At 50.2% G+C, this 27127-nt stretch overlaps 2 protein-coding genes and 1 long non-coding RNA gene across 3 annotated transcripts in view; 2 read left to right on the top strand and 1 right to left on the bottom strand.

The window, feature by feature from the left end:
* LAMB4 (laminin subunit beta 4) overlaps nucleotides 1-535 on the top strand; it is a 44246-nt gene extending 43711 nt beyond the window's left edge. Inside the window, 1 exon segment of the mRNA XM_035343189.1 lies at nucleotides 182-535. Within this exon segment, the coding sequence (XP_035199080.1) occupies nucleotides 182-321 (140 nt within the window). The 3' untranslated portion in view covers nucleotides 322-535.
* A 1945-nt stretch (nucleotides 536-2480) lies between these two features.
* LOC118160760 lies at nucleotides 2481-3639 on the bottom strand. Its single transcript, XR_004747662.1, has 2 exons — nucleotides 3251-3639; nucleotides 2481-2923 (listed from the first exon to the last, which is right to left on the bottom strand). It is a non-coding gene; the product is annotated as an uncharacterized LOC118160760 (long non-coding RNA).
* Nucleotides 3640-4316: 677 nt separating this feature from the next.
* Nucleotides 4317-27127, top strand: part of LAMB1 (laminin subunit beta 1) — a 41492-nt gene continuing 18681 nt past the window's right edge. Inside the window, exons 1-23 of the mRNA XM_035315733.1 lie at nucleotides 4317-4490; nucleotides 4625-4794; nucleotides 6874-7009; nucleotides 8913-8986; nucleotides 10650-10838; nucleotides 10931-10994; nucleotides 12168-12370; nucleotides 13702-13822; nucleotides 14018-14206; nucleotides 14573-14752; nucleotides 15165-15277; nucleotides 16237-16316; nucleotides 18132-18267; nucleotides 20615-20773; nucleotides 21212-21339; nucleotides 21880-22003; nucleotides 22507-22711; nucleotides 22864-23007; nucleotides 23097-23328; nucleotides 23761-23924; nucleotides 24053-24277; nucleotides 25044-25261; nucleotides 26028-26124. Coding sequence (XP_035171624.1) covers nucleotides 4466-4490; nucleotides 4625-4794; nucleotides 6874-7009; nucleotides 8913-8986; nucleotides 10650-10838; nucleotides 10931-10994; nucleotides 12168-12370; nucleotides 13702-13822; nucleotides 14018-14206; nucleotides 14573-14752; nucleotides 15165-15277; nucleotides 16237-16316; nucleotides 18132-18267; nucleotides 20615-20773; nucleotides 21212-21339; nucleotides 21880-22003; nucleotides 22507-22711; nucleotides 22864-23007; nucleotides 23097-23328; nucleotides 23761-23924; nucleotides 24053-24277; nucleotides 25044-25261; nucleotides 26028-26124 — 3376 coding nt within the window. The 5' untranslated portion in view covers nucleotides 4317-4465. The remainder of the gene's footprint in view (nucleotides 4491-4624; nucleotides 4795-6873; nucleotides 7010-8912; nucleotides 8987-10649; nucleotides 10839-10930; nucleotides 10995-12167; nucleotides 12371-13701; nucleotides 13823-14017; nucleotides 14207-14572; nucleotides 14753-15164; nucleotides 15278-16236; nucleotides 16317-18131; nucleotides 18268-20614; nucleotides 20774-21211; nucleotides 21340-21879; nucleotides 22004-22506; nucleotides 22712-22863; nucleotides 23008-23096; nucleotides 23329-23760; nucleotides 23925-24052; nucleotides 24278-25043; nucleotides 25262-26027; nucleotides 26125-27127) is intronic.

Here is a 27127-nt window from a genome sequence, read left to right as displayed (position 1 = left end):
TTTAAGGCTGTCATGTTTCTCTTGCTGTCCAGAAGCCAGGCTTTTCCCTCCAGTTGCATATATAACATTCCCCATTTGCAATGGGCTTGTTGCCTCCAAAAGTGCTGGGAAAAGGAGCACAGTTAATCCCTGGATTTTACTTACACAATAAATATCACTGCATGTCACTTTGCTCTTACAGATTTGGAGAAGAAGCTCCAGGACCTGAATCAAACGAAGCAAGACAAGGCAGAGCAACTCAGACAACTAGAGGAACAAGTGATAGCCATCACAAATGAAATTACAGAGCAGGAAAGCAAGTATGCAACGTGCAAAAGCTAAGGGCTGAGCAGACCATGAGGTAAAGTGCAACGGAGGTCTCTGCTGGCCACCTCCTGAGCATCCCAGCACGGGGTGGCTGTCCCCTGTATATAAATCTGAAGGTGTATGCAGTATTTTGGCACAGGGAATAATGTAACTTTCTCTTGTTTTTCAACCTGGTTGGGTATATATGGAAAGAGGAAAATACCTTTTAATAAAACACCTTATTAAGTAATCAGGATGCTGTCCTGGAGGGATCTCAGAAACATACTTCTGCTCACAGCCTGGAGCTTCTCACTGCATGGGATGGGAATGTAAAAGGGGGATTTCTAAAAGACCTCCAATTAAGTGCCTCAAAGACAGCCTCCCAACACCTCAGTCTCACTGCTGAACCCTTCAACAGCCTGGGGCTGCATGGGGGTGGGGGCACGCAGATCATAGGATCATAGAATCACAGAATCATTAAGGTTGGAAAAGCCCTCCTAGATCACCTGGTTCTACCACCAATGTCACCCACTAAACCATGTCCCACTTACGGCAGGCTTCTGCAGCCATCCCTGCTGACAGCCAGCATTGCTCCCACAGTCCTGCCTCTCCCCGATCCCCATTGCCTTGCTGAGGCAGACCAGGGACCACCAGCAAGCCCTGGTGATGAGGGGGTCCCCATATGTTCGCCAAAACCTCTCGGCGATGCTGGGGCACCTGAAGAGGTGGGTGACAGAGAGCAAAGTCCCCAGTGCCCACTGGATGGCAGTGCACTGATATTCAATACCGAAATCAGCTCCAAACTAGTTTCCCCTCCTGCAATACCTCTTTTTTATGCGTTCAGCAAGGGGTTGCCCACGGTTTTCATTAACACAGCCCGCACACGGTGCTGCACAGGAGTCAGGGTTCACATAGCTGTGTCTCGTAGCCATACACAACACCACAGGATTTGACCTAAATTTTAGTTTAGAAATTGCACTTAATATAACAAGGAGACTGGAGATAGGTTAAGTACTACAGGAGGGCTAGGGTTTTAAAAAGACCACGCAGAGGAAAACCTCCATTTCAAAATCTTTCCCTTGGTATTCTGGAAGCTGAGCAGAGTAACGCGGGCTTTTCCTCAGTAAAAATGAGTCACCTTGTCCCCATCTGGACTGCCCAACACCGGCCCCAGAGAGGCTGAAGGCAGCCCTGTGCCAGCAGCACGTTCAGAACAACCCTTACCTGAGGGCAACCTTGTGTTGATCCATGGGAGATAAAACATCTGCGGTTAGAAGAGCCAAAGCAGGGCCTGCACCTGGTGGGGGGCTTGGGTGGGAGCTGCCAGCATGGAGCAGATCTCGGGGATGTTCCTGGAGCTCCAAGCAGTGCGTGCTTGCCTCATGCACTACCCGTGTAGCAGCTCCTGCTGTGAAAATGGTGGGACAAAATTAAAACCTTGATATAATTTAGCAACTGCACCTGAATGCAGATGTGTGCAGAATTTGTGCTTTACCTTTTTTTTTTCCTGAATTTTAGCACTTAAAAAAAATCACCTGTGAGGTACAAGGTTTCTTTGCAAATCACTACGCTGTAATCAGACGAATGCATGACAGATTGACTTTGCCATAATTAACGTGAGCACCTCTAACAGCCAGAGGGCACAGCTCAGCTAGCTGCTCACATGAAGGTCTCCAGGTAGTGTCAGGGAAGGAGCTCGGATTTCGTGCAGGTTTAAGTGTGGCTGCCGCACTGTACCCGAGCAAGGCAAGCCAGAGCCCCTACATTAAAATTCCAATTGTGTATAAAACAAAAGTGCTTAATTCACGGCTTCAGAAATCTGAATTCACAAGCAGAAAGCTGATGAATTTCCTCCTAAAATGCCACTGCTGGCAGGCCTGCTCAGTGAGGTAGTTGCCACAGGGCTGCCAGGATGAAATGTCCTTGAACACAAGGCAGTAAAACAGGCCTGGAGAAGAAATGTAGCCATGGGAGGAACAGAAATTGCTGGGAGAAAAGCAGGAATAGGAAGAAAAAAGCCTGCACGGAGTCCCAGTTGTGTGCTCAGAGCACACCAACCAAGCGGGACAGGTGGCCACAGGCCACCAGGTCCATTTGTCACAACTTCAGAGGTTTAAAACCGTGTAGCATTCCCCACTGGAAGCGGCACAAAACCTTTTAAAGTGTTTTTGAAAAATCAGTCTCTGTGAAACTGTTTGATTTGGATGAAAACCACCTGTTTTTATTTCCCCCTCACGGTTCTCTTTTCTTGTGGATAGAAGTGGCTTCCGGAAAATGTTTATTGAAAAAATAATAATGAAATAGTTATCTTCTTATACAGCATTTTTACTTCAGTGATATTAAGCACAACGCAAACAACATTTAACCAATGCCACATACAATCAGAGACATTTAATCAAATATGGTTTCACCAGCTCTGTTTGCTGGGCGTTCAACCACTGCGGTGGTACAAGAGAACAGGCAATAAATCGGGTCCCACTGAGGTCAGAGACAACTCCGAACTTTGGTTCTTGGAGGAAACTTCCAGCCACACAGAAGCACAATACCAGCAATGCCAGCAGCCCGAACACATCATGAGGTGCTCCACAGAGCAAACTTAGCCCATTTAGATTCAGGGGAGGACAGCAGTTCTGCAAGACTAAGAAACAGAGAGAATAAGGATAATATTTAATAAAAAATTGAAAAAATATGGGACAGAAAAGAATCCAGTGGAAGTGAAACACGCTGCTGTTGCACATGCACAGGGAGGATGCTGAGGAGCACCGCTCGCTGCCTTTCTGCTGTTTACTGGTACAGCTCGCCAACCACGGCAGAGTAAAACATTTTTTCTGAGTAGGACAAACATATTTGTTGTATTGATACTTAAATGCAAAGCCAAGCTGTGATTTACACGACAGGATTGTGAAATTCTGAGTTTCATGAATTCAAAAGACCACATTGCAAAAGAGGTTTGGAATAACAATACCTGCCCAGCCAGCTAGAATGGTTTAATTTCCTGGGTATCTTTAATGAAACACAGCCACCGCTTCTTCAGCTGAGGGCCCTGGGTTATGTTTCGGACGTCGTGTTTAACCTTTAGGGCAAGTCGCTCGGTATCTCTCTGTCTCTGCTTATCCATCTGTAAAACGAGAGCGAGCATATTTACCTACCCGGCAGGGTTTTGTGGGACACAGCCTGCCGCGTGTTTCCATGCAGGGACTGCAAACAGCGAGGGCAAAGTGTTCCCGAGGCACTCCGGTACCTGCTGAAGGTTTACACACCAGCTCACGCGCTACGCGTGCACTACAGAACTTATGCATCTCAACTCGGACGCCTGTTTCAGCGTGTGCCAAGCCAGGGCTGTGCTCTGGAGACCTCCATTTCCAACCTGCACGCCGGCTTCACTGCTTTCTGAGAGCAGCAGGAGGACAAACACAGATGGACAGGCAGGCAGACGAAACCCCACTGAAACAATAAACTGCTCTGCTCGCCCTGCCACGTCCATCCCAGCGGTGCGGTGCCCCGACCTAATGGCAAACAGGCTGGTGGCCCCTCGGGCTGCTCGGTGGCCTCAGCCTAATGGCAAACAGGCTGGTGGCCCCTCAGGCTGCTCCGTGGCCACTGAGCGTCGCACGCCGTGGCTGTGGCCCTTCACCGTGCCACCGGCCTCGCCACGCAGGGTGGCCCCCTCCATCCACCCCAGCAGCGATGGGGGCTCCCTGCGGGGTGCTGAGCCCCCCCAGCACCCCCTGACGGGCTGGGGACCCGGGCAGGAGACAGAATGGGGACAAGCACCCCAAATCCCACAGCGAGCGCTTTCTGGTGGCCCCGTCGTGGTGCCCGCTGCCCCGGGGGGTCTGGGGGGGTCGCCTCTTCCCCCCCCCTCAGGTCGTTCCCCCTCGGCCCAGCCTCCCCCCCGGGCTCCCCCCTTCCCCACAGCCCAGGCAGCAGCGGGAAGAGGGGAAGGGAAGGGGCCGGGCCGGGCCCGCCCCGCCGTCGGGCCGGGAGCTCGGCGGGGAGGGGACGAGGGGGAGGGCCGGGGGGGGCCGCCCGGCGGCTCGGAGCCGCTCCCGGGGAGCCGCGGGGAAGCTGCGGCGCCTGCGTGGAGCTCAAGCGGCGGCGGGGGAGCTTCCGGAGCGGGGGTCCCGTCCCGTCCCGTGCCGTGCCGTGCCGTGCCGTCCCCGTGCCGTCGGTGCCCGCCATGGGGCTCCTCCCGCTCTACCTCGGTAACTGCCGCCCGGCCCCGCTCCCACCGCCGTCGGGGCAGGGGGCTGCGGGCCCCGCCTCCCCGCGCGCCCCCCCCCCCCCCCCCCCGCTTTCTTCTCTCCCCTCTCTCCATGTCTCCCCCCCGGCCCCGCAGCGCTGTGTGTCGCGGCGGCTCAGGAGCCCGAGTACAGCTCCGGCTGCGCCGAGGGCAGCTGCTACCCAGCCACCGGCGACCTCCTCATCGGCCGCGCCGCCCGCCTCTCCGCCTCCTCCACGTGTGGCCTCCGCCAGCCCGAGCCCTACTGCATCGTCAGCCACCTCCAGGTGAGCCCCCCGACGGCGGGGTGGTGCTCGGGGAGCGGCCGCTGGCACCCAGCGCCCCCCCCGCAGCCAGCCGAGCCCAGACGGGGGGGACGCGGCGGGGCCGGTGCCGCGTTTGGGGGAGCCCCCCCGGGGCTTAACGGGAAAGAAAACCCGGGGTAAGTGCAATTAACACTCGGGGTAAGTCCAATTAACGCTCGGGGTAAGTTCAATTAACGCTCGGGGTCCTTTTCAGCCTTAACGCGGAGCCGTCTAGACAGCTTCCTGATTGGAAGTGGTCCGTAGGAGCCGGTTAATGTCTCGGTCGCTGTTGCCGTAATATAATTACATCTGGATGGGCTCCGAGTAAAAGGAGGCAGATAGGCTCGTCTGGCGGAAGGCACAGCCTTTAAGAGACGTTTATAAGAGAGCATTTAAGGCCCCCGAGACACAAGGGGTGGCGGATAGGAGCAGGATCTCCGCTGGGTTAGGTGGAAAGTAAGGGAATAACCGCAGGCTGAAGCAGCTGCCGAGACAATGGGGACGGATCCTGACACCGGGGAGGAAAACGCCTCCCGTTTGTGCCCTGAAGTTACAAATCTCCGTGCCGCATGGTTTTACTGTGCTGCTCTGTCTGCCAGGGGTAACTCCGGATTTAACACGGGGGGTAGCCTTGCTGCAACGTTCTCGGCACATGTTGGGGTTGGTTTCTCTCCTACAACGAAGTAACAAAGGCGCCGTGTTAGTTTTATTGTCCCAGAAAATGCTGGAGTTCCCAGGTGGTTTATGTTAAAAGCACTGCCTCAGATAGCCCAACGTGCCCTCGTTCCCGATCTCGCAGCCCCGTTTCGGTGCTTGCCTGATCTGTCCCTGCTGAGTTCTGAACCGTAAGCGGTGCCAAGGAAATCTGCCAGGCTGTGGGTGCAGGAAGGTGCCGAGCGTCCCCGTAATCACACGGGGCCGAGCACTTTGCAGGACGGGACCTTTTGGTGTTGGGCAGTGATTTGGCGGGAGGAGGACCAGTGGCTGCAGGGGGCTGAGGCTGCGGGACGGGACAGGAGGGGACGGGAGGGAATGGACACCTTCCCAGCCCCGCAGGACTCAATGAAATGGGAAGTCAGCGTGGCACGGACCTGCCAGCTCACGCGTTCCTGGCTGGCAAAGCACCGCGTGTCCGTCTCCCCAGCCACGCTGCAGGGATGGAGCCCGCAGCGCTCGGCTGCTGCCGTGCCGGGGCTGGGTGCTCCTGCAGCATTAGGAGCCCCTCTGCCCCCCTGCACTGCCACACGTGGGTTATCTGGGGCAGAAACCCTCCCTTTCAGTTCAGCTCGAGTCTTACCTTGCAAGCTTTGCATGGTTTAGGCAGCAATGTGTAAAAATAGTGTTCAAAGTAATAGTCATGGTGTGGTTTTGTCCTGGTGAAGAAGCGCTTGCCCATTTTCCCAAAAAAGCACGTGCCAGGCTTGTACCTATTTGTCTTTTAGGGTGTGCAGGCTGGATCTGCGTGCTTAGATTGAGATTGCAGTCACAGGTGAAGGTGCCTGGATGCGGTGTAGGTAGGAGCCTGAAAAGCTGGATTCAGCATAGAGCTAACCCCACAGGAAAAAGACCCGGTCACTAAATCACCGATGGACTACATGTGCATCGAGCCTCTCTGGAGGCGTCTCTAACACAGAGAACTTACATCTCAAAGCTAGCTCATAAAGCCAGGGTTACATCACTCAAGTTTTTGAAGGTGCAGTTTTGCGTGCGTACATTTCAGTTCAGGGATTTTCTGGAGATGCTGCCGCTGGTTATGAGCTCTGCTGGGGGATCGGCGCACTGGCAGGGATTTCCTGAACCCGCAGCTCAGATGGAAAGCATGCTCTCATAGAAACACAGTGTATGGAATTCCTGGCATATCTTCCATTGGGCAATTTGCATTAATTCGAAAAGGTAAATACACTTATCAATTAAAAAAAAAAAAATGAACACCACACCTTCGATGCCTCCTGCAGGCAGAATTCAGAGGAATGTGATATGGATGGAAAATACTCTTATCTGCAGGAAACAACTATTGCCCCGTGGATAAAATCAGTAATGCCAGTTATCTTGTTGTTTCAGGAGGACAAAAAATGTTTCATATGTGACTCCGAGGAACCCTTCCATGACACCCTCAATCCCGACAGCCATCGCATTGAAAATGTGGTCACCACGTTTGCTCCAAATCGCCTGAAGCTCTGGTGGCAGTCAGAAAACGGTATGCAGCTTGTCTGGGAACTGTTCCCCGGCCCGGGGAGTCGCTTTCCCTTCTTTTGTCTGAGGGTACCTACGTGTTTGCTGTTAGCTCAGGGCTGGTAATTGCTGCTGTGGGAAGGATCATGCTGGTAGCAGAGGGCTGAGTAAAACTGGCTGCTTTTGTGTGTCCGTAACGAAGCCCCGCGAACCCTCCAGGAGTGCTGGAAAGAGCTCTCTCCCGCTGCTCTGTGAGAATCCTTTCCTAAAAAGAGAAGTTTCCCATCCCAGCTCCAGATCTGCCTCATGTTTGGGCAGAGGCAGCGGCGCAGCCTTCCAGCGGCGAGCATCCCGGGGCAGCTCTGCCAAGGCAGGAAGCGCCGCAGGGCTTCCCCGCTTCACCGCTGCCACTGGGGGAGCCGGGAGATGGAGGTGGGCTGGGGGCTGCCGGGCCGTGGTCCTGCCCGCAGACCTCCACCTCCCTGCCTTCCCTGCCCCAGGCACCCTACATTCCCGTACTCACGTGCCAAACGGTAAAATGAACACCAGAAACGAGCCAGCAGTTTTTATTTATTTTTTCAATATATATTGCGTGTTAGTTTGGTGGCCTTTTATTTTATTTTTCACCCTTCCTCTGCCCTTTTTTGCTTTTATGGTTTTGCTTTTGGCGTGCTTCCCTACACAAAGCGAGGCATCTAGATTTTCATCCTGCCCTAAAGCCTTAAAGCCAGATGGACAGGATGGGATTTCTGCAACAGCAGTGGCAGGAACTATCTGACTATGTTAAAATAACACGGTAATACTTGTAACATTTCTGTCGTCCAGTAAAGAAAGGTTTTCCCTAAATCCTTTTTAACCATTCTTATTTTTTTTTAACAATTTAAATCAGACTGGCAAGCTGCTCATCTCTAGTGGTTCTCTTGTAGCGTTCCAAATAATTCATGTTTTTTGCAACAAGCTTGGCAGCATTCAGACAGAAAAGTTCTTAGCTCATAAGGTCATGAAAATGTCCTTCAAGAGTGAAAAACAAATGATTCTTTCTGTCCAATTCATGTTTTCTTCCATTCAGGCATGCAGCAGAAGGGACTGTTGCTGCACGCTCTACATGAAGTCACAGCTAGTTGAAAATTTAAACGTTTTATCAATTCACGCATTTCATTTCTTACCCTTCCTCCTCTCTGTAAATCTCCTTTGATTTTTGTTTTGTTTCTAACTTCAGCATAATTAGTATCCAGCTGTTTTGAGAGGTCTTTTCACATGGCAAAGTAATTTTTCTAACTGTTTTGCTTCCTTTCTGCACAGTCTTTGACTGTAGGTAGTTGTGCAGCACGGTTCGGAAACCTTCCGCTTGTCATGGTTTCCTGCAGTGGCAAGGCAGGGCTGGGATAGTTGGCTTAGGGCTACTCCAAAAAACAGGTTATAAAGAAACAGTTCCTGCGTCTGGATGGACAGGAGGATCCAGAGTGAGTGAAAAAAGCTGGGGAACAGTCCGCACCAGCAGACGGTGGGATCCGGGGTGCCAGGGCTGCAGGAGCTCACGGCTGGGCTCTGTTGTGTGAGGACAGCGTGGGGCTGGGCTCAGCATCCTTGCCCTTACCAGCCACCGAGCACCTTGGTGCCAGGATCCAGCCCGTAGCAGTCCTTGTCCTCATCACACATCCATCGGCGTTAGCCGTGTTACACACTGAGATCACAGCAGTGCAGGCGCACGCTTTGGGTGTAGCTGCAGGGTGTCTCTGCAGGTGATGCACTGCAGTCCCTGTGTGGTACAGTCCTCAGCAGCTCCTTGCTGTCTCCCTTACTTACTAAAGCACTAAATCCCTTTCTGACATCAGATCCAAGCAGTGAAGAAAAGGCCCTATGTCAGCAGCCTACAGAGGCTGGCGGGTGTCCTTGTTTGTTGCAGTTTCTTTGCTCTGCCCCTGCAGGTCTGGAAAATGTGACTATCCAGCTGAACCTGGAGGCCGAGTTTCATTTCACTCATCTCATCATGACCTTCAAGGTAAGGACACCACGGCCTTACCCACACCCTCAGCAAGAGCCCTGCACAGAGCCCCACAAGTCTCCTAAAACACAAGGAAGCAAGAGTCCTTCACATCCAGTCGATGTTTGGGACGGGGGCTCTGTTTGAACTGTTTAGCCTGATTTTTAGATCTGCCAACCATTAACTCCTGAAGTCACGCAGGAAGGGTGAGCTGTGACTTGAGTTGTATTTAAACTTCAAGTGTGTGGGGCTGCAGGAGTCACACAAAATCTGGGTCATTCGTGTCTCTGCAGTAGTTGTGTTACTAGAAGATCATTACCTAAGTCATATAGTAGCAAGGATTTTTCTTTAATAAAATAAAATTGGCCATGCTATCAGTTTTCATTTGGCAAATGTAAAGGTCTTCAGGAAGAAGGAACATCTGTACACAAAGTGTCTTTGTTTCTTTCCAAACAGATGTCTTGGAATGGCAGATTAAGTCCTGTACATCCTAAATCACAGGCAGCCTTCAGCTGAGTTTTCAGGGCCTGCAGTCCCTGCAGGGCTAAATCTCTTTGTATGTAAACAAATTAATCTCTTAATTTATACCCGTCAGCTTTCCAGGAGAGCCAGTTCCTTTGCCTTGAGGCATCGGCTTGGGTTTCTCCCCTTGCCTTGAGGTGGTGGCCGAGGTGGAAGGTGGTCCCCTCTGTGGGTCCCCAGCAGTGAGGAACCCTCACTAGGTACTGGTGCCTCTGGGCTCATCGGGATCTTTGTCAGGAGGAAGGCTGCAGGGGAAAAAGATGTTTTTAGGGATGATTTTGCTGGCTTTGAGAGAGATCTGCTCGAGCTGCCGTACCCCGGTGTCACTGCGTTTTCTGTTGTGTGAGATACCAGTCGGTAAGGCAGGCGATGTTTTCAGCCAGGAAGCAGGAAAAAAAGACTTATTTCCAGCTGTGACTGAAATGGTTTTTGTGCTTGGCTTCTTGAGCGCCTTGTCTGAATCCATCTGATTGATGAAGGGCCTGTTGGCACTTCTTGCTGCAAGCCAGCAAGTGTCTGTGTTTTGAAATGCAGTTGATGGAAACATTACTATTGTCACAAGATTTTGGGATCAAAAGGATTCAAAATCTTTTTAAAAAGTCTCACTAGCTTGTTCTGGAGTGGAATACATGTAGGGAAGGAGGAAGGTAGAGTAGGGTTTTGGGACTCGGGGGAGCTGGGTGTGCAGTACGAGTGAATGAAGCTCAACAGCTCGGGTTCCTTAAGGAGATTCCTGCTCGGGGGACAGGAGGTGAGACCCATTATGTCTCTGGAAGATGGGGTGAGGTATGGCAAGGAAGAAGGCTGTGCTGATTTCTACAAGCAGTGGAAAAAAATCTCTTTGTCTCCCTAGAGTCCTGCTTTAATCTTCAGTTTTGAGAAAGGATTTGGAATCTGAGAAACTTGTAAGTTTGGGTGTTTGATTGCTGAATGCTGTCTGGTCTGTGGTTTGATGTGTGTTATTTTGAAGGTCTGCCTCAGAGCAGAACGTAGAATATCAGCAGTAAAGGCTGAAAGCGTAAATATTGGAAATAATCACTGCAGAGAGAGAAGAGAGATTAAAATCCAGATGTGTGGATTGCTCGTACTTAAAAGTGCTTGGTGTAAATGCAAACGACAATTAACCAAGTACAATCTCCTTTGGTTTTCCCATTACTAGACATTCCGTCCTGCCGCAATGTTGATAGAAAGATCATCTGATTTTGGAAAAACATGGCAAGTATATAGGTATTTTGCATATGACTGTGAGAGCTCATTTCCTGGGATTTCAACTGGACCCATGAAGAAAGTGGATGATATCATTTGTGATTCCCGGTACTCCGACATTGAACCTTCAACTGAGGGAGAGGTCAGAGTTTTTTTTCCAATATGTTGATTGTATAGACTTTTTCCATACAAATCCAGATTCTCTGAATCTTCGTTGTATTGTTTTTCCTCCAGGTAATATATCGTGTTTTAGATCCTGCTTTTAGAATTGAAGATCCATACAGTCCAAGGATTCAAAGTATGTATGCAGTTATCTTCCAGGCTTATTTGAAAGGGTTTCTGTTCTTATTTATTTGCTATTTAAAAAAATAAGCCACAAATAAAATCATGCATTTGCCTTGGTAATCATTTTGAGGTTGTATGAATACATTTCTGGTATTCCTTTCTTGACTCAGACAGTGATCTACTGGGAAATAACAATCACTGATGTCAATTCAAGTGATTATTCTTAAACATGTCATTGTAGTTGGTCCTTTTCATATTTGTTAAGGGAAATATTTTTGCTGAAGAACCCCCCTCCCCACAATACATGCAGTTGCTGAGAGAAACCTTGGACATGATCATGTAATTGCAGGGTTTTCAGAAAGTAAAGGATCAGAACTACAAACATACTTACCGTCATTTTGCATTTCAAGATAAAATCAGCAGGGTTGTGTTTTATGTTTTAGGGTTCAGAACATCTGAATCATGGCTTCAGGATGACTGGCCTTGGTAGCAGTGAATGGCTGGTCCGTGCAGATGTGGTCATAAAACAAAAATGCCTGTAGTGGGCAAGTAAATCTGAAGTAAAAAAATATCTGAAGAAAAAGAGTGTCTGCTAGTTACTATATTGCTTGAATCTTTTTTATTCAAAGTTTTAAAGGAGAGAGGGTCTGCTTTCATTGGTTTGAAGTGCTTTTTCAAGCCTTGTTTCAAGCCCATAAGAAATTATGTGTAATATCCAAGTGGACATGTAGATTGAATTAATTACGGCAATATTGCCTTTATGCAGATTATCCCTTGAGAGCTCCTTTGTGTTTGGTCATTGATGTACTGTTGCCCCTTTCAGCAGAAGAAGACTAATGAAATATTGCTGGGAAAGTTGGTGTATAAAAAAGAAGACTATATTTGTGTCTTGTTGCCAACTAAGATTTTGGTCCAAAAGTTTCTGGTCCATTTGTCAGCAGTTCCTTAATATCACCCCCATTTTCGATTTTACTACATGATCAGCATATAGTAAATTAATGCAATTTTTGGATGTTAGGAATGTGAAGTGATACAATGTGTATAGTACGTTAAGTGCTGAAATTAAATCTGATCTAATCTGCCCATAGGAAGCGTGTTTGGGAAGTCACTGCTGGCTTCCTCCCATTCAGTACAATATCTGGTAAATAACTCCAAAACATGTTTTTTTTTCTGGTGTCCCCTGCAGACCTCTTGAAGATCACAAATCTGAGAATCAAGTTCGTCAAGCTGCACACACTGGGAGATAACCTCCTGGACTCACGGATGGAGATCAGGGAGAAGTACTACTACGCCATCTACGACATGGTGGTGCGCGGGAACTGCTTCTGCTACGGACACGCCAGCGAGTGTGCCCCGGTGGAGGGCTTTGACGAGGAGGTGGAAGGAATGGTGAATATTCTCACTTTTCTCCCCAAAGCTGTTCCTGAATCTTTTTTTTTTTTTTTTTAAAAAAAAAAAAAAAATGATTTAAAAACAATGAAGATGTGATAGGAGAAATGTGAGTCCCCCTCCACCCTTAACTTTCAAACAAGAAAATCATTGAAACCTACTCTTTGACAGTGAGCCTTTCTGTCGTTAATTGGCATTAATCAAGCACAGAGAGCTCAGATACAGTGAAAATAGTTCTAGCATTCCTTTTCTAATTATGTTAAAGAGCTGATGAAATTAAAAGGCAGGAAGGCAGGAAGGGAGGATATTTGTATGGGGCTGGAGAGGTGTGTATTGACTTGGTTGCCCTAAGGTTGAGGTAAGTAGGGTTTTCAAAGGATGAAGCACTTTGATGGATCAAACAAGATCTGCGTTTGTATCAGTCCTTATCTGCTGAGAAGTGGGGGCTATCAGTTGGTATATTTGTAGCCCTAATTAGTTAACGGGTGGCTCTGGAGGAAAATCCTGCTGCCTACCTTGCATGCTGCTGTCTGAGTGCACCTTCCCTTCTAGCTTGTGGGTTTGCCCATGATTTTTGCCTGAGAGTGGTAAGAGCAGCCCTGTTAATGAGTGAGTTATTAACTGCATGGAAGTGCGGAGGCATAGGGAGAGGTTGTGTGGGTTGCCCCAGGGGCCGCAGGATGCAGGTACGCTCCATTGCTCTGAGCTTTCCTCCAAGGTCTCCACCTGACTGGTAGCAAGACCAGGTTTGCCTCTGAAATGGTGGGTCAGGTGCTGGTAGTCCCCGTCATCAAGGGCAGTGGCTGTCACACAATCACCGTTTGTCTGTTCAGTGCTCATGTGTTGAAGGCAAAGTCAGGCTGATGGATAAAACCCATCCAGACTGTGGTGGTCTCTGCTGTTGGCTTCAAGAACGATGGCAGGGCAATGGTGGGCTAGAACTGACATGCTGATTTAACTAGATGCATGTTAACGTCTAATTAACAGCTAATGAACAGCTAATTCTTACCTTTAAGACACTTTTACAATTATTTAGGTGGAACTGTGCTGTCCTTGTTAGTGTCTGAAAGCATTTTTCATGTATTTGTTCCAGTAAGGAAAGAAAGACAAGTTTGCATGAGGACATTCTTACCTAGGCAGGCAAGGGATGCTCCTGTGGCCCTTTTGTCCTCTTATGTGCATTGAAGTCCCCAGAAGTATATCCGTTAGGTACTGGCTGTATTTTGAATGAACTGAAGCAGCACGTTTGTTTTTTTTTCCCCATCCTCTTAAATAACCAACTATATTCCTCTCATTTATATATATATATATATATATGTTTTTAATGACAGGTCCACGGGCACTGCATGTGCAGACATAATACCAAAGGCTTAAACTGTGAGCAGTGTTTGGATTTCTACCACGACTTACCCTGGCGACCTGCCGAAGGCCGCAATACTAACGCATGCAAAAGTGAGTTTGGGTAAAATGCAGATCTGAGGTCTGCTATTCCTTGCTTTTAGAGCATTGATGCGTTTCTGTATGAGTGGGTTCTGGAATTTGTGACGATCCATACAGTTCTGCATGTTCTTCAGCAGACTTTGGCATGCCTTTTCTGCAGGCTCGCATCTCCCCTGAAGCTAAACCGTGCTTTTTGTCATGTCACAGAGTGCAATTGCAACGGCCACTCCACCCAATGCCACTTCGACATGGCTGTGTACATGGCCACGGGGAACACCAGCGGGGGGGTTTGTGACGACTGCCAGCACAACACCGTGGGACGCAACTGCGAGCAGTGCAAGCCCTTCTACTTCCAGCACCCAGAGAGGGACCTGCGGGACCCGGACGTCTGCGAGCGTAAGCACAGCCCCACTCCTGGGGTAGAGTGGTCATGGTGCTTGGGCCGTCATCCCTAGGGCTTGCTCTGGAGGATTTAGGGTTTACCGTAGCTCCTGCTCTCTTCTCCACCCCTTCTTTTGTGCCAAAGATCCTGGAGGGGAGGTAGTTATCTTGGAGGTCTTGAGTGAGCCTGGCTGGGTTTTGTTTTCTCTTCAAAAATCTGGAAATGTGTTTGGCCATGACATGTTCAACCCACGTCATGTCTATTCCTCGTGGTAACGGTGCCTGCTCTCTATGCAGCAGGCGAGTTTAAATAATTCAGTGTGAGACTTGGCCTTTTCTGCTGTAACAGTCAATAAAACGTGCACAATGCTTCCTTCTTAGCCTGTAACTGTGACCCAGCTGGCTCCCAGAATGGTGGCATATGTGATCGCTACACTGATTTCTCTACTGGCCTCATTGCTGGACAGTGCCGTTGTAAATTATTTGTCGAAGGGGAGCGTTGTGACCTCTGCAAAGAAGGTTTCTATGGTCTGAGTGCCGATGACCCAGCGGGCTGTCAGTGTGAGTAAAAACATATGTTCCTTTCTGTGGGATCAAAAGCTCTTTGAGGAGCTGCTAGTGCTGGGAGAGCTTGGTTTCTGGGGTGGTTTTCCTCTTGCTTTCTTTCATGTTTTGCTAAAAGAGAAACATTCCTGTAGATTTGCTGCAGCTTGGAGTCTACCCTCCACTAAAGCTCAGCTCCCCAGCTGATCCTGGGGAATACACGCAGTGGAAATAGCAGAACCCTCTGTGTTTGTTTTTAAGCCTCTTAGCCAGGGAAGTTTTACTGGGATGGGTGGTGGGCAAACCGTGCAATTAATCTCTGACCTGGGAAATGAGAGGAAGCTTAAATATAAATATTTAAATAGGATGCTGTCTAAAAGGTAACCAAAGTCCTGTGTTTTGACCTGCCTATTTGTATTTCCCCATCTAGCTTGTGCATGTAATCCTCTGGGTACCCATCCCGGAGGGAATCCTTGTGATTCAGAGACAGGAAACTGCTATTGTAAGCGCCTGGTGACAGGAAAGCAGTGCAGTCAGTGCCTGGTAAGTAGATTACGGTAAGAATAATTAGAAGATGCTGGTGTGAGGGATGTTGGTATGCGGAAAGCAGGGAGCAAGGTGCTGGCCTCAGTCTGCGCTCGCCTGCAGGCAGGCGCCTGAGGTCCAGGCTGCAGCGAGCACCTCGGGGTGTGAGGAGCCGTGGAGCACTCTGTGTTACGGGTGGGGAGCTGGGATGTGTGCTAGGGGAGAGTCAAGGCAGGTGAGAGCATCTGGAAGTTAATTGCAGTGCATGTAAGGAGTAGGAGGTTAGGGCACCTATTGCGGTTTCTCCGTGAAAATGAGAAATCTGGGGCAGTTCTACCAGAGCCCTTTTGGTGCGAAAGACAAAAAGGTCTGAGAAGCAGTGCTAACAAAAAAAAAAAAAAAAAGATTTTCTATGCTGGCCATTTTTCAGGCAGGGATTAATTCCTACACATACATTTCCATACATTATTTACATGTGCTGGAGTGTTACAGAAACAGCCTGTCAAATAAAGGGATGTGTTTGTATAAACATTGACAGGCTCTCTTATCAGACAGTAAACTATATGGTAAAGCTAAACAAGGCTGTGTGTCTGCTGAGCCAGCTGTAGGGGAACAGCCATGCACGGGCAGAGCCCGGAGCAAAGCCCCACCAGCCCACATGCTGCTCTCCGCTCAGGCACAGTGTGCTGGGCTGTCGTTTTCCCAGCCCTTTGTGGGTCAGGAGCCCACATCCCAAGTAAGTGGTGCAATAGGGGTGAAGCCAAAAAGCTGCAGTCCTCTGGGAGCTTTCTTTTAAAGCTGGGTGGAAAAGGGGTTTACTTCTCAAGCTCCTGAACCAGTCGGAAGGATGGAGGAGAGCGGGTGAGGGTGGTTGTGGCTCTTAAGGATGACAGCCTGCGGTGGATTATTTTGAGTTTTGCAAAATGACACTGCTTTTGGGGTAGATGGGGTTAAATCGGTGATGTCTCCTCCTGCAGCCGGAGCACTGGGGCCTGAGCAATGACATGGATGGATGTCGGCCCTGCGACTGTGACCAGGGGGGAGCACTACACAACAAGTGAGTCCCAGCTCAGTTCCTCTCCTGTAATCATTCACCCCACCAAGTTTCGCTTTGTTTGCAATCACAACACCTTAGTGTTTTCTGAAGGGCGGCATTTGGGATCGTCTTTCTGCTCTGGCATGCAGAAAGTGGCAGATCTTGATTGCTGCAAGGGGCGATAGAGGTGTCTGCATCTCTTCGTGCTGAGCCTACTCTTGATTTTCTCCCCCATTGACCCTTTAGCCAGTCTGTCTGTCTGGAGGGAAACGTGTTAGCAGTGCGGTACTGCTGCATTGCCCCTGCGGTGCTGCAGGGGGTTGGATGTGGGTCTGCAAGTGCTCGCTGGGGAAGTGGAGGTTGTTCAGAGAGAAACCTGGGTTTTGAAGATGCATCCATTGGCAAGAGCATGGAAAGTCCTGCCTTAGATGTCTGGTCAGGCATTTTGGGCAGCCATCAGAGCAGTTTCCCCTGCATTAGGTTCATGGCTTTTCAACAGCAGCACATTCCTTTGTTTTCTTTTCTTCTTCCTTCCCTCCACAGACCCTTTGAAACGTCTCAGTTTTGTCTGAAACCACAGCAGTTTCCTGGGGGGATGGATTAGTGCCACGTTCCCTGGTTTGCTCTCTACCATTTCTTGTTGCCACCGCCTGGCTCCCGCCCAGGGCGTGGGATGCAGCACCTGGGGCAGCCACACCTCACCCCAAATTCATTCCCACGCAAACCGCAGAGGTTGCAGCCTTGGCGTCCCCGGAGGGGAAACTTTCCAGCTCCCCTCCTGGGGCAGCTGAGGCACTTCAGCACCTAAAAGCAGACACTGAAGTGAATCTCCATAATTTCAAAAATTATTTTGGGTAAAAATTACTTTTAGACAAGGCTTAAAAAGTCTGGAGGTATTCCAGGAAACCCAGAGGGCTGTGATTTTAGAAAAGATTTCTGCATTAAATTTAAAATTTAAGGAAAGTGACATCTTTTGGCAAACTAAGAAACCCTCCCATGAGAAAGTGTAAGCAGGTCTCTTCAAAAATAAAACCTACCCGCTCATTCTTCATAGTGCAGGGTGGACTGTTTGGGGATAATTAAAATGTGAAAAGGCAGTTTGGGGATAAAGCCACACTGAGAAAATAAAATGGCTTGTTATGGAGGAAGTGGATCTGTCCATGCCACTGTGGACAGACCTTCTCCGTCCCCCAGCAGTGGCTCTGTCCCATGTCTTCGGCTGTGCCCATCCCAGTCTGAAGAAGCTGGCCATGCTCTGGGCTCGTAGTGCCGTGCCGTACCTTGGGCAACCTCCTGGGATGTGCTTTGCCACGTACCTGAGCAGCCTGACATCCCAGGGCGTGCAGGGTCATGCATGTTCTTGCTCTGCACAAGCCCAGACGAGCAGATCAGCTGCTTGCATGGCCTGCACGCCTGGAGCCAAAGGACAGATGTGCCTCTTCGCTGTGGATGACTGTAAAAAGCAAGTGAAGCTCTCCCAGGACCGCTGTGTGGCCCCGAGGAACTTCTTGCATCTGTAGCATTCAGTCCTCTCGCCATCCAGACAGGGGAAACCACGCAGGCTGTCTGTTGGAAATGGTCCCTGGCCCGTGCTTGCTCCGAGGCTGTGCCTGGGCGCTGCCTGGGGGAGCACCAGCTGGGCTGAGCCCTGACATCTTGACAGCACTGATGAGCCAGCTTGGGATCAGGTCCTGGTACCACCTCTTGTCTAGATGCTTCTACATCCAGGAGCACTTCTCCTCCGGTGTCAGTTAAAATGCAAAAGCTGGAGGTAGCTCTAGCAGTGCCTTGTCGGAGCCAAGATGGCACTGTACATTCACCATTCTTCCATTTCAGCTGCTCGAGTGAATCTGGCCAGTGTGAGTGCCGGCCCCACATGTTCGGACGTCAGTGCAATCAAGTAGAGCCTGGCTATTACTTCATCTCGCTCGACCATTACATCTACGAGGCAGAGGAAGCCAACTTGGGTCCCGTGAGTAGCAGTTTGAGCGTGCTGCTCTGTGGGAAAGCTCTGTTGCGCCATTTGGGTGTTGGAAAGAGGCTGTTTCATGACTAGAGTGTTGTGCAAAGACAATGTGGAAAAATGCCAGACTGAATTCTATCAGAACACTGCCCGTCTGTAGCTGTTCAGTCTTAGTATCAATAAATAATGTAGTAATTTAGGGGAGGAAACTTTCATTTTTTAATAAGTTTAGAATCACAGAATATCCTGAGTTGGAAGGGGCCCTTCAGGATCATCGAGTCAAGTTTCTTTGATCATGACTATACAGTTTGTTTCATATCTTCATCCCTTCTTTACCCACTGCATATACGCCCACTTCTCTTCTCCCTCTTATCCCACGCATGGTGGGACACCAACGCTGCCTCTTCCCTTCGGTGCCACTGACTGGGAGGGAGCAGCACACACATCTAAACATGTTGCTCTGCGAGTTAGGGTTTTGTTGTATCAGTGGCATTTCTTTTATTAATGACCAAGTACGTGGTTAATCATGCAAAAAGCTGATTTGTAAGTGAGGTTCCCTCTAGTTTGTTTTGCCTGCTGGCATGGTACATCGGGGTCTCTGGCTTTTTCCTATCCGCAAGCACACAGCCTTGCTTTTAATTCATTAAAAGAAGCTGGGTGATTACATCAATTATTCTTGCCTCCAGCAAGGAGACAGAGAGATGAGATAATGGTTTCTCTGAAGCAGCAGATCGCAGTCTGCCTGTAATTGGGGCACTAATTCCTAATTTATTTGTTTCAGGCAGAGTGTGGTCACTTTGTCGTTTCAGCCAAGACAGAGCAGTTTGGCTGTCAGCAGTGCAGAGCTCAGCTTGGACAGCAGCAAGGGCACTAGAGCTGGCATGTGATTTTGGGTGAATTTGTGTCTGCCCAAGTGGAAGGGCAGTGCCAGGGGCTCGTGGTGCTCAGGGATGAGGGGCTCAGCTGAAAACCTGCCTTGCCAAGCGGAGGGGGAAGTGTGCTCCTGTTTGCCTTTTGAAACCGCCAGAACAAACCATTTTAAACAGTGCCAATACTGGGGAAAAAGCAACTTTCTTCTTAATCTGGTTGCAGACTAAGACCTGAATTTTCAGGCAGAGACCCAACATTAGACAAAATGGCACAGAGTTACAGGGGTTTTCAGACAGAGCCAAGTCCCAGTGCACAATCTCCGCATGCTCTCACTCATGTCCTGCCTGCGATCCTTTCTGGGAGCTCCAACCCTTTGTCCAAAGCCAAAGGGTAATCATTTATAGCCTGGCTCTCTTCAAAGAGTGTGAGAATACATGAAGTGACATCCTGTAGTGATAGACGTATTGACATTTCCTTACATTTTATCCCTTTCTACTGAAGCAGCTTCCGTAGGAATGCACAGGATGTTGTTTTATAGCGAGAACTATTCATGGATGCAGATATATTTGAAACGGGAAGTTTGAGCATCACAGATTGCCATTTTCTGTTGCCTTCTTCCTCTTTTTTTTGCCTTATATAAGAGTAACAGATAAAAACCTGACGTCTCAGACTGAAAGGAATGGCCAGTATGAGTTTGGGTGTTTAATGGCTAACGATAATTAGGGTCTCTGTTACTCAGTGACACCCTCCCCATGATAGTTGCGCTCTGCTCTTTAAATGTTATTCCAAGCAGTGGTTTGGCTTGGCCTGGCCCATGTAATCAGGAAGCAGTTAGCACTCAGCTCGGGCAGTTAGCGTGCAGTTAGCGGAGCACTTTGGTGCCACTGCATTAAATCCTACTGCTGCAAACGTGATGTGTGAGTTACTATGACAGAGCAGTTATGTCCTGCCCTGGCACAAATCATGCGTCTCTTCAGGGTGAACTAGATGGTCAATGAGTAACTCACAGCAAGTTTTTAAATATAATTGCCCACCGCAGCAGAGAAGTGGATGAAGAATTGTGCAGTATCATTGAACGTCTTTCTCTTGGTGTACTGTAACATGGAAGGTGTCTGTGCCATGGCCTCAGAGCATGGTAAGGCACTGGTACAAGCCTGCCCAGAGAAGCTGTGGCTGCCTCATCCCTGGAGGTGTCCAAGGCCAGGCTGGATGGGGCTTTGAGCAACCTGGTCTGGTGGGAGGTGTCCCTGCCCATGGCAGGGGGTTGGAACTGGGTGGCCTTTAGGGTTCTTTCCAACCCAAACTGTTCTGTGGTTCTAAGTGGAAAGGCAACAGTGTGCATGCATGTGTGTTTAAAAGAGAGGACTTGTATTTTCTGGGACGGAAATGATGGATGTGGTAATCCAGAAATGATCCATCACGTGTTCCAATGGGGCTCACATGTTCTCTGTATGGGTATTAAAATCTCTGTTCCCTGTTTCCACAGGGAGTAAACATAATAGAGCGCCAGTACACACAGGACCGTACACCATCATGGACAGGCATAGGATTTGTGAGGGTCCCTGAGGGGGCGTACCTGGAGTTCTACATCGACAATATCCCCTACTCCATGGAGTACGACATCGTGGTCCGCTACGAGCCACAGGTAGGTCTGTGGGCGCGTGTCACTGCCCTGTTTGGCATCAGCCAGACAGGTTTGTAATGGGTAGAAATGCTGTTACACACTTTAGAAGACACATTGCCCATCTTGGATGTTGAACGTCTTCAGCCAAAAGTTTGCGAACAGTAATTTTTGGCCGTCGGTAATTCATAGTGGGGAGGGCAAGAGAAGTATCCACCATAAAAGACATTCCTTACCTAGAGCTTGGCAGCAATCAACAACAATGAAATGCTGACTTGGGTCTGGTAAGCAGAGATGGTGGGAGAGAAGCTTGCCAAAACCCGTGTTGGTGCCGTGTTGTGGATGGGGATGCCAACTGCCTGCACCTAGTCATCTATTTTTGGGCTGGAGGACGGCTGGAACACTTGGCTCTCCCTGAGCTTACAGCCCTTGCTTGATGCTGATCAGCCTTTTTCTCTCCAGTTGCCGGATCAGTGGGAAAAAGCAGTGATCACTGTGTCGCGCCCAGGCAAGATTCCCACGGGCAGCCGATGTGGCAACACGGTTCCTGATGATGATAACCAGGTTGTCTCGCTGCCTCCCGGCTCCAGGTGTGTATAACGGGACGGGACAGAAAGAGAAAACCTTTTAGAAAAGAAGAATGGTGAATTCACCAAAAGCAGGCATCTGTGAGGCATCCAAACCTCCCCCTGCAGTTTTGGATGAATTTGCCAAAGCAGTTGCAGTCCAGCTGAAAGAGAATCGTCATGTCTTCAGTTTGCTGTGGTCCCTATGAAAATTAATGAAATTTAATTTCCAACAGGTTATAAAAATATATATGTAGTACCGTGTCTGTAGTCTCAAAGCTTTTAAGTTTCTCCCTGTTGTCTGACTTTTGTTCACTGAGTACAGGGGGAAAAACTTAGTGTTTGCACAGCCCGTGGGCGAGCATCGCCGTTACTCTTTACCTTGCCGATAAGCTTTTCCGGCTCTGACTCACGCGAGCCTCTGAAGCGCCTCCTTTGCATCGTTGCTTTTGTTCTGCCCATTCTTGGCTGCTCCGTGCTATCTCAATTGCTTTATAGGGCTACCTGAAATGCTTGACGGTGCTGGGCATTTGAAGTGAGGCATATTTCCTGTTCCCAATCTAGATACGTTGTTCTCCCACGGCCAGTCTGCTTTGAGAAGGGGCTGAATTACACCATCCGCCTGGAGCTGTCCCAGTACTCCTCGGTGGACACCGAGATGGAGAGTCCGTACACGCTTATCGACTCTGTGAGCACAAATTGCCTCAGGGGTGCTTTGGTGGACAAGTGTTCTTAAAGTCCTGAAAATCTGCATCTTTTCTGGGATTCTGTGTAAATCCAAAGTACTGTCTTATGAAGTTGTTGCTTAGGGCTCAATCCAGATTTTAAGTGAATGATTTAAAGCAGGGTAGATTTCTTCAGGCTCAGAGTTGTTTTTCTGCTAAGAGGCTTTTGCTGTCTTTTGCAGAGCTGTAGATAGTTCACAGAGTTGGAGTTCTATGGTGCAATGTATGTTGTGAATATCAAACTGTTTCTTTTGAAACGATAGGGTTTGGTAAGAATTTGGTAGATAGCAGAACTATGCCACAGAAAAGTACAAAAATTCTGTCACTTTCCTTCCAAATTCGGTCTGGCTTTTTGCTTTTTGGCCTAAAAAGCATGATAAGAATTGAGATTGTAGTGAATTTTCACAGTTTTAATGGAGGCTATTTATAAATAGTGACACTTGGCCATTGTAAAACTGTTTTATAGCTCGTTCTCATGCCGTACTGCAAATCACTGGACATATTCACAGTGGGAGGCTCAGGCGAAGACGTGGTCACAAACAGCGCTTGGGAAACTTTCCAAAGATACCGGTGCCTGGAAAACAGCAGAAGCGTTGTAAAAACCCCAATGACGGATGTCTGCAAGAACATCATATTCAGCATTTCTGCACTATTGCACGAGACCGCCTTATGTACGTAACTACCCACTTGTAGAGGAAACCATACCTGGAAGCCTGATGGCGCTTCCAGGTTTGCACGGGGAGTGCATGTTCATGGGATGAGCCATGAGGTGAGTGTCCCGCACAGCAATGCTCACTGCTCCCCAATGCTTCTCTCTTCCTAGCCTGCCAGTGTGACCCCCAGGGCTCGCTGAGCTCGGTGTGTGACCCCAGCGGAGGACAGTGCCAGTGTCGGCCCAACGTGGTGGGGAGGCAGTGTGACAGATGTGCCCCCGGCACCTTCGGGTTTGGGCCGAGCGGATGCAGGCGTACGTGAGACCCCGTGCTCAGGGATGGGCTGCCAATGGGGATGGGCGCTGAGCACCAAAATGCAGCCCCTTTCCTCCTCTCCTTGCAGCTTGCGAGTGCCATGTCCGAGGTTCGTACAACACCTTCTGCGACGCGGAGACGGGCCAGTGCCACTGCTTCCCTGGCGTGTACGGGCGACAGTGCGACCGCTGCCTGCCCGGCTTCTGGGGCTTCCCCAACTGCCAGCCCTGCCACTGCAATGGCCACGCTGATGACTGCAGCCCCTACACCGGGGAGTGCCTGCACTGCCGGGACCACACGGCAGGCCACAACTGCGAGAGGTATTTGTAACAGCGCTCCTTGAATGGCCTGTTGTGGCAGTCACAGCCAGTGAGGCTTTTGCTGTGAAATTTAGGATATATGGAGGGAGGCAAGTCCATGTGTCCCGGGGGCCAGAGCAGTATTGCTGGGTCCCGCAGATGGGGAGTGGGGACCATGCTGCCCGTGGCTTCCCATCTCCCGCCAGAGAGCGTGTTGTGAGATCCCAAGGCTTTTCCCATTGAAAGCCTCCTGAGAAGCATCTGCCTTGGGTCTCCAGCTCTTAGGCTGGAGTGAGCCAAATTTTCTCTGCTGGCATAGCTGCTCAAAGCTTGGGTGGCACGGGAGAGCTGCAAGGGTCTATCTGCTCTTGGGTTCTTCACCCTCCTGCAGTGGTTGAAAATATGTGTGTGTGTCTGCCTATGGTCCCCTGCATGCTGTATTCCACTGTGCAGGTGCCAGGCCGGCTACTACGGAGACCCTGTCCTGGGCTCTGGCGACCACTGCCGCCCCTGCCCTTGCCCTGACGGCCCTGAGAGCGGACGCCAGTTTGCCAGCGGCTGTTACCAGGATCCGGTCACTCTGCAAGTCGTATGTGTCTGTAGCACAGGATACATAGGTACTGCCTCTGCTTTGAGTGTGATCCGATGAATCCCCCCCAGTTAATGGCCCTTATTGTCTCGTATTGCCATTTACGGGGCTGTGAGCCGTGCTGGTAATTCCTGCCGTGCCTGCTTGTTCAAACAGGCAGTCGATGTGATGAATGTGCGTCTGGCTTCTTCGGCAGCCCCGACGACGTCGGTGGCGCCTGCCAGCCCTGCCAGTGCAACAACAACATCGACACCACTGACCCAGAGGCCTGCGACAAGAGGACGGGGACGTGCGTTAAGTGTCTGTACCACACGGAGGGCGAAAACTGCCAGCTCTGCAAGGAGGGCTACTATGGGAGTGCCCTGCAGCAGGACTGCAGAAGTGAGTGGAGATGTGCCCGTGTCCCCCCACTTGGCCACCCACCAAGTGGTGGGGTGGCAGCGGCCACCATAGCTCTTTATAATTGATCTGGGACCATTTGGGGTAGTGGGGAATTTGAATTACCTCCAGCTGGGCTTGTGTGCAGCTGCCCTGCCTCTCAGTGGGGCTGCTGGAAGGCAGGGGAGCCCTTTGCCTTCCTCGGGGAGAGAAGGGGTAGCATTTGCATGTGCTGAAAGGATGAGGCTTCGGGTTAGAGAAGGGTTTCTTGCCCTCTTGTTAGTGGTCTTTGTTTCCCTCTTATCTGGTGATCACCCGTGGCAGGGTGAGGATTTGCCTTTTGTTGACACAAAGGTTCCTGCAGATGTGGCTGAGCAACAGGAGCCAGTCCTGCCCCAGAAGCACTCATTTTCCTCGGTGGCCTGATGCAGCCCCCCCTGCTCGTCTTCACAAAAGGACCGGGGTGGGGACTCCCCATCTAGCACAGCAAAAGGGTTGCAGGGCAAGGAAGCCAAGTCCTGCTCTGCTTTGCACATCACCAGCCAATCTGAGCAGGATGATAGGAGCCAGGAAGGCTTGGGTTTTCTTTGTAAAGGGGGAGACAAGAAGAGGAGGAAGGCTGGAGGGCCTGCATGGGGTCACAGTGGGCTACTGCCACCTCATGCTGCGGCAGCAGCCCTAGAGTTGGCCAGCTTGAGACCGAAGGATGGCCAAGGGGTGCGTGTCAGGGTGCTGTGCCACACACCCAAGCTGACGCCTCTTCTTGCAGAGTGTGTCTGCAACTACCTGGGCACCGTGCGGGAGGACTGCGACAGCGCAGAGAGCTGCCGCTGCGAGGCGGCCACAGGGCAGTGCCGCTGCCTGCCCGGCGTGGTGGGGCAGACCTGCGACCGCTGCGCACCCCACACCTGGAGGCTGGCCAGCGGCACCGGCTGCGAGCCCTGCGACTGTGACACCACCCGCTCCCTCGGGCTGGCCTGCAACGAGGTGAGGAGAAGGCTGCTGGGAGCCACCTACAGCCATTCTGCAGCTGGGCTGGGGTAGGATGCATGCACGGGCTGGGTGCAGTCCACCAAGAAGTGTCAGAGCCATGGGTCGCCCTGCTTGTCCCATAGCGCCCTGCTTGTGTGGCAGCTGGGGGCTGAGGGGTGAGCGAGATGGGGAATGAAGTTAGGTGGTCACACCATGTTGGCTGCCACCACGGCTTGGTGTCCAAAAACAGAGCTTGATCAGAGGGCTGGGGCACCTCTCCTGTGAAGAGAGCCTGAAGAGAAGGCTCTGGGGAGAACTAACTTGTTGTGGCCTTTCAATACTTAAAGGGGGCATACAGGAAAGCTGGGGAGGGACTCTATCAGGGCATGTAGCGACAGGACAAGGGGTAATGGCTTTAAACTAAGAGAGGGTAGATTTAGATTAGATAAAAGGAGGAAATTCTTTACTCTGAGGGTGGTGAGGTGCCCAGAGACTGCCCGGAGAAGCTGTGGCTGCCCCATCCCTGGAGGTGTCCAAGGCCAGGCTGGATGGGGCTTTGAGCAACCTGGTCTGGTGGGAGGTGTCCCTGCCCATGGCCGGGGGTTGGAATTAGATTATCTTTAAGGTCCCTTCCAACCCAACCAACTCCATGGTTCTGTGATTCTGCAAGCCCCACTCTATTAGTGATGTCCATGCAGGTTACAGGTGCTGGGTGGGGAGGGGGAAGAGCCTTCAGGCTGCGGCAGCCCCGCTGAGGTGACCGTGTCCCTGTTTCTGGCAGTTCACGGGGCAGTGCCATTGCATGCCGGGCTTCGGAGGCCGGACCTGCCGGGAGTGCCAGGAGCTCTTCTGGGGCGACCCGGGCGTGGAGTGCCGAGGTGAGTGCAGGTGCCGCGTGGCCTTCGTGCCTCGGGAGGGCAGGAGGTGTGGTGGCGGCCATCTCAGCGCTCCGCCGCCTGCCCATCTCACTCCAGAGACGTGACAGGGGCCTGGTGTGGCACTCGTGTGTTTTATTGTATTTCTTGTTGGGCCCTTGCTTGGAGACCAGCTTCTCTGTTTAGAAGCTAATTCTTTAACCTTTACTTTGCAATGCTGGCAGGTAGACCAGTGTGGTTAGAAAACCGTCATTTGGGTTCGAGAAATGATCTGGAAATAAGTTTATTTGCCTTTTGATTTTACTTACTAGAAGACTGCTGTCCCAATTTGTGTTTTGTTAGGGAGACTGTAGTTGAAAAAATAAAGTTTTTGATTTAGCAGACAATTTTCCTTTTATTTCAGATTAAAGCAGAAGAGAGAGCAGAGACCATAGAGCTAGTTAGCCATAGCTGCATATGGGAAAACAGTGCCATGAAGTCAATTGTTTAGAAAACTGGATTCTCTGTGTCCTTTCATTATAAACAAGTCTGTTCATTAGCTGGAAAAGAAACTTCAAACACTGTCCAGACCAGAACAAACTTGTATCTCTGATCTGTTCAAATAGGAGTCTTTGCCAGGAGGGTTTGCAATAGATTAAGGTATTTTTTCCTGCAGGGAGGAATGTGCTTGCTGTGGTCTTTAATAAATCCTTTACAATAGAGATACCTCAGAGCCCATTATCTAGGCAGGTAGGAAGGTCACAGTTACCTGGTTAATGCTGCAGATGAAAGGGCTGGGGAATTGTCCTGGTTCCTGAGTACATATTAAGTTTCTCATTTCGGAGGCTGTGTGTGTTCTGGCTGTGCCGGCTGCCTCCCGCTGCTCCAGGGCAGCGGTTGTCTGCTGGTATCAGCTGTCTCCATCAGGGTTTATTGATGGAGTCCATCTGCATACCTTATCAGCAAGATTTTGCTGCGTACCGGCATTTCTGACCTCTCATCAAGTTTCTGCTGCCTTTAGAGCATG

This window comes from Oxyura jamaicensis, chromosome 1 (assembly GCF_011077185.1).
Source record: "Oxyura jamaicensis isolate SHBP4307 breed ruddy duck chromosome 1, BPBGC_Ojam_1.0, whole genome shotgun sequence".
NCBI lineage: Eukaryota > Metazoa > Chordata > Aves > Anseriformes > Anatidae > Oxyura > Oxyura jamaicensis.
Note: the sequence above shows the minus strand (reverse complement) of the source record. Positions and strands in the feature narration are given on the sequence as shown.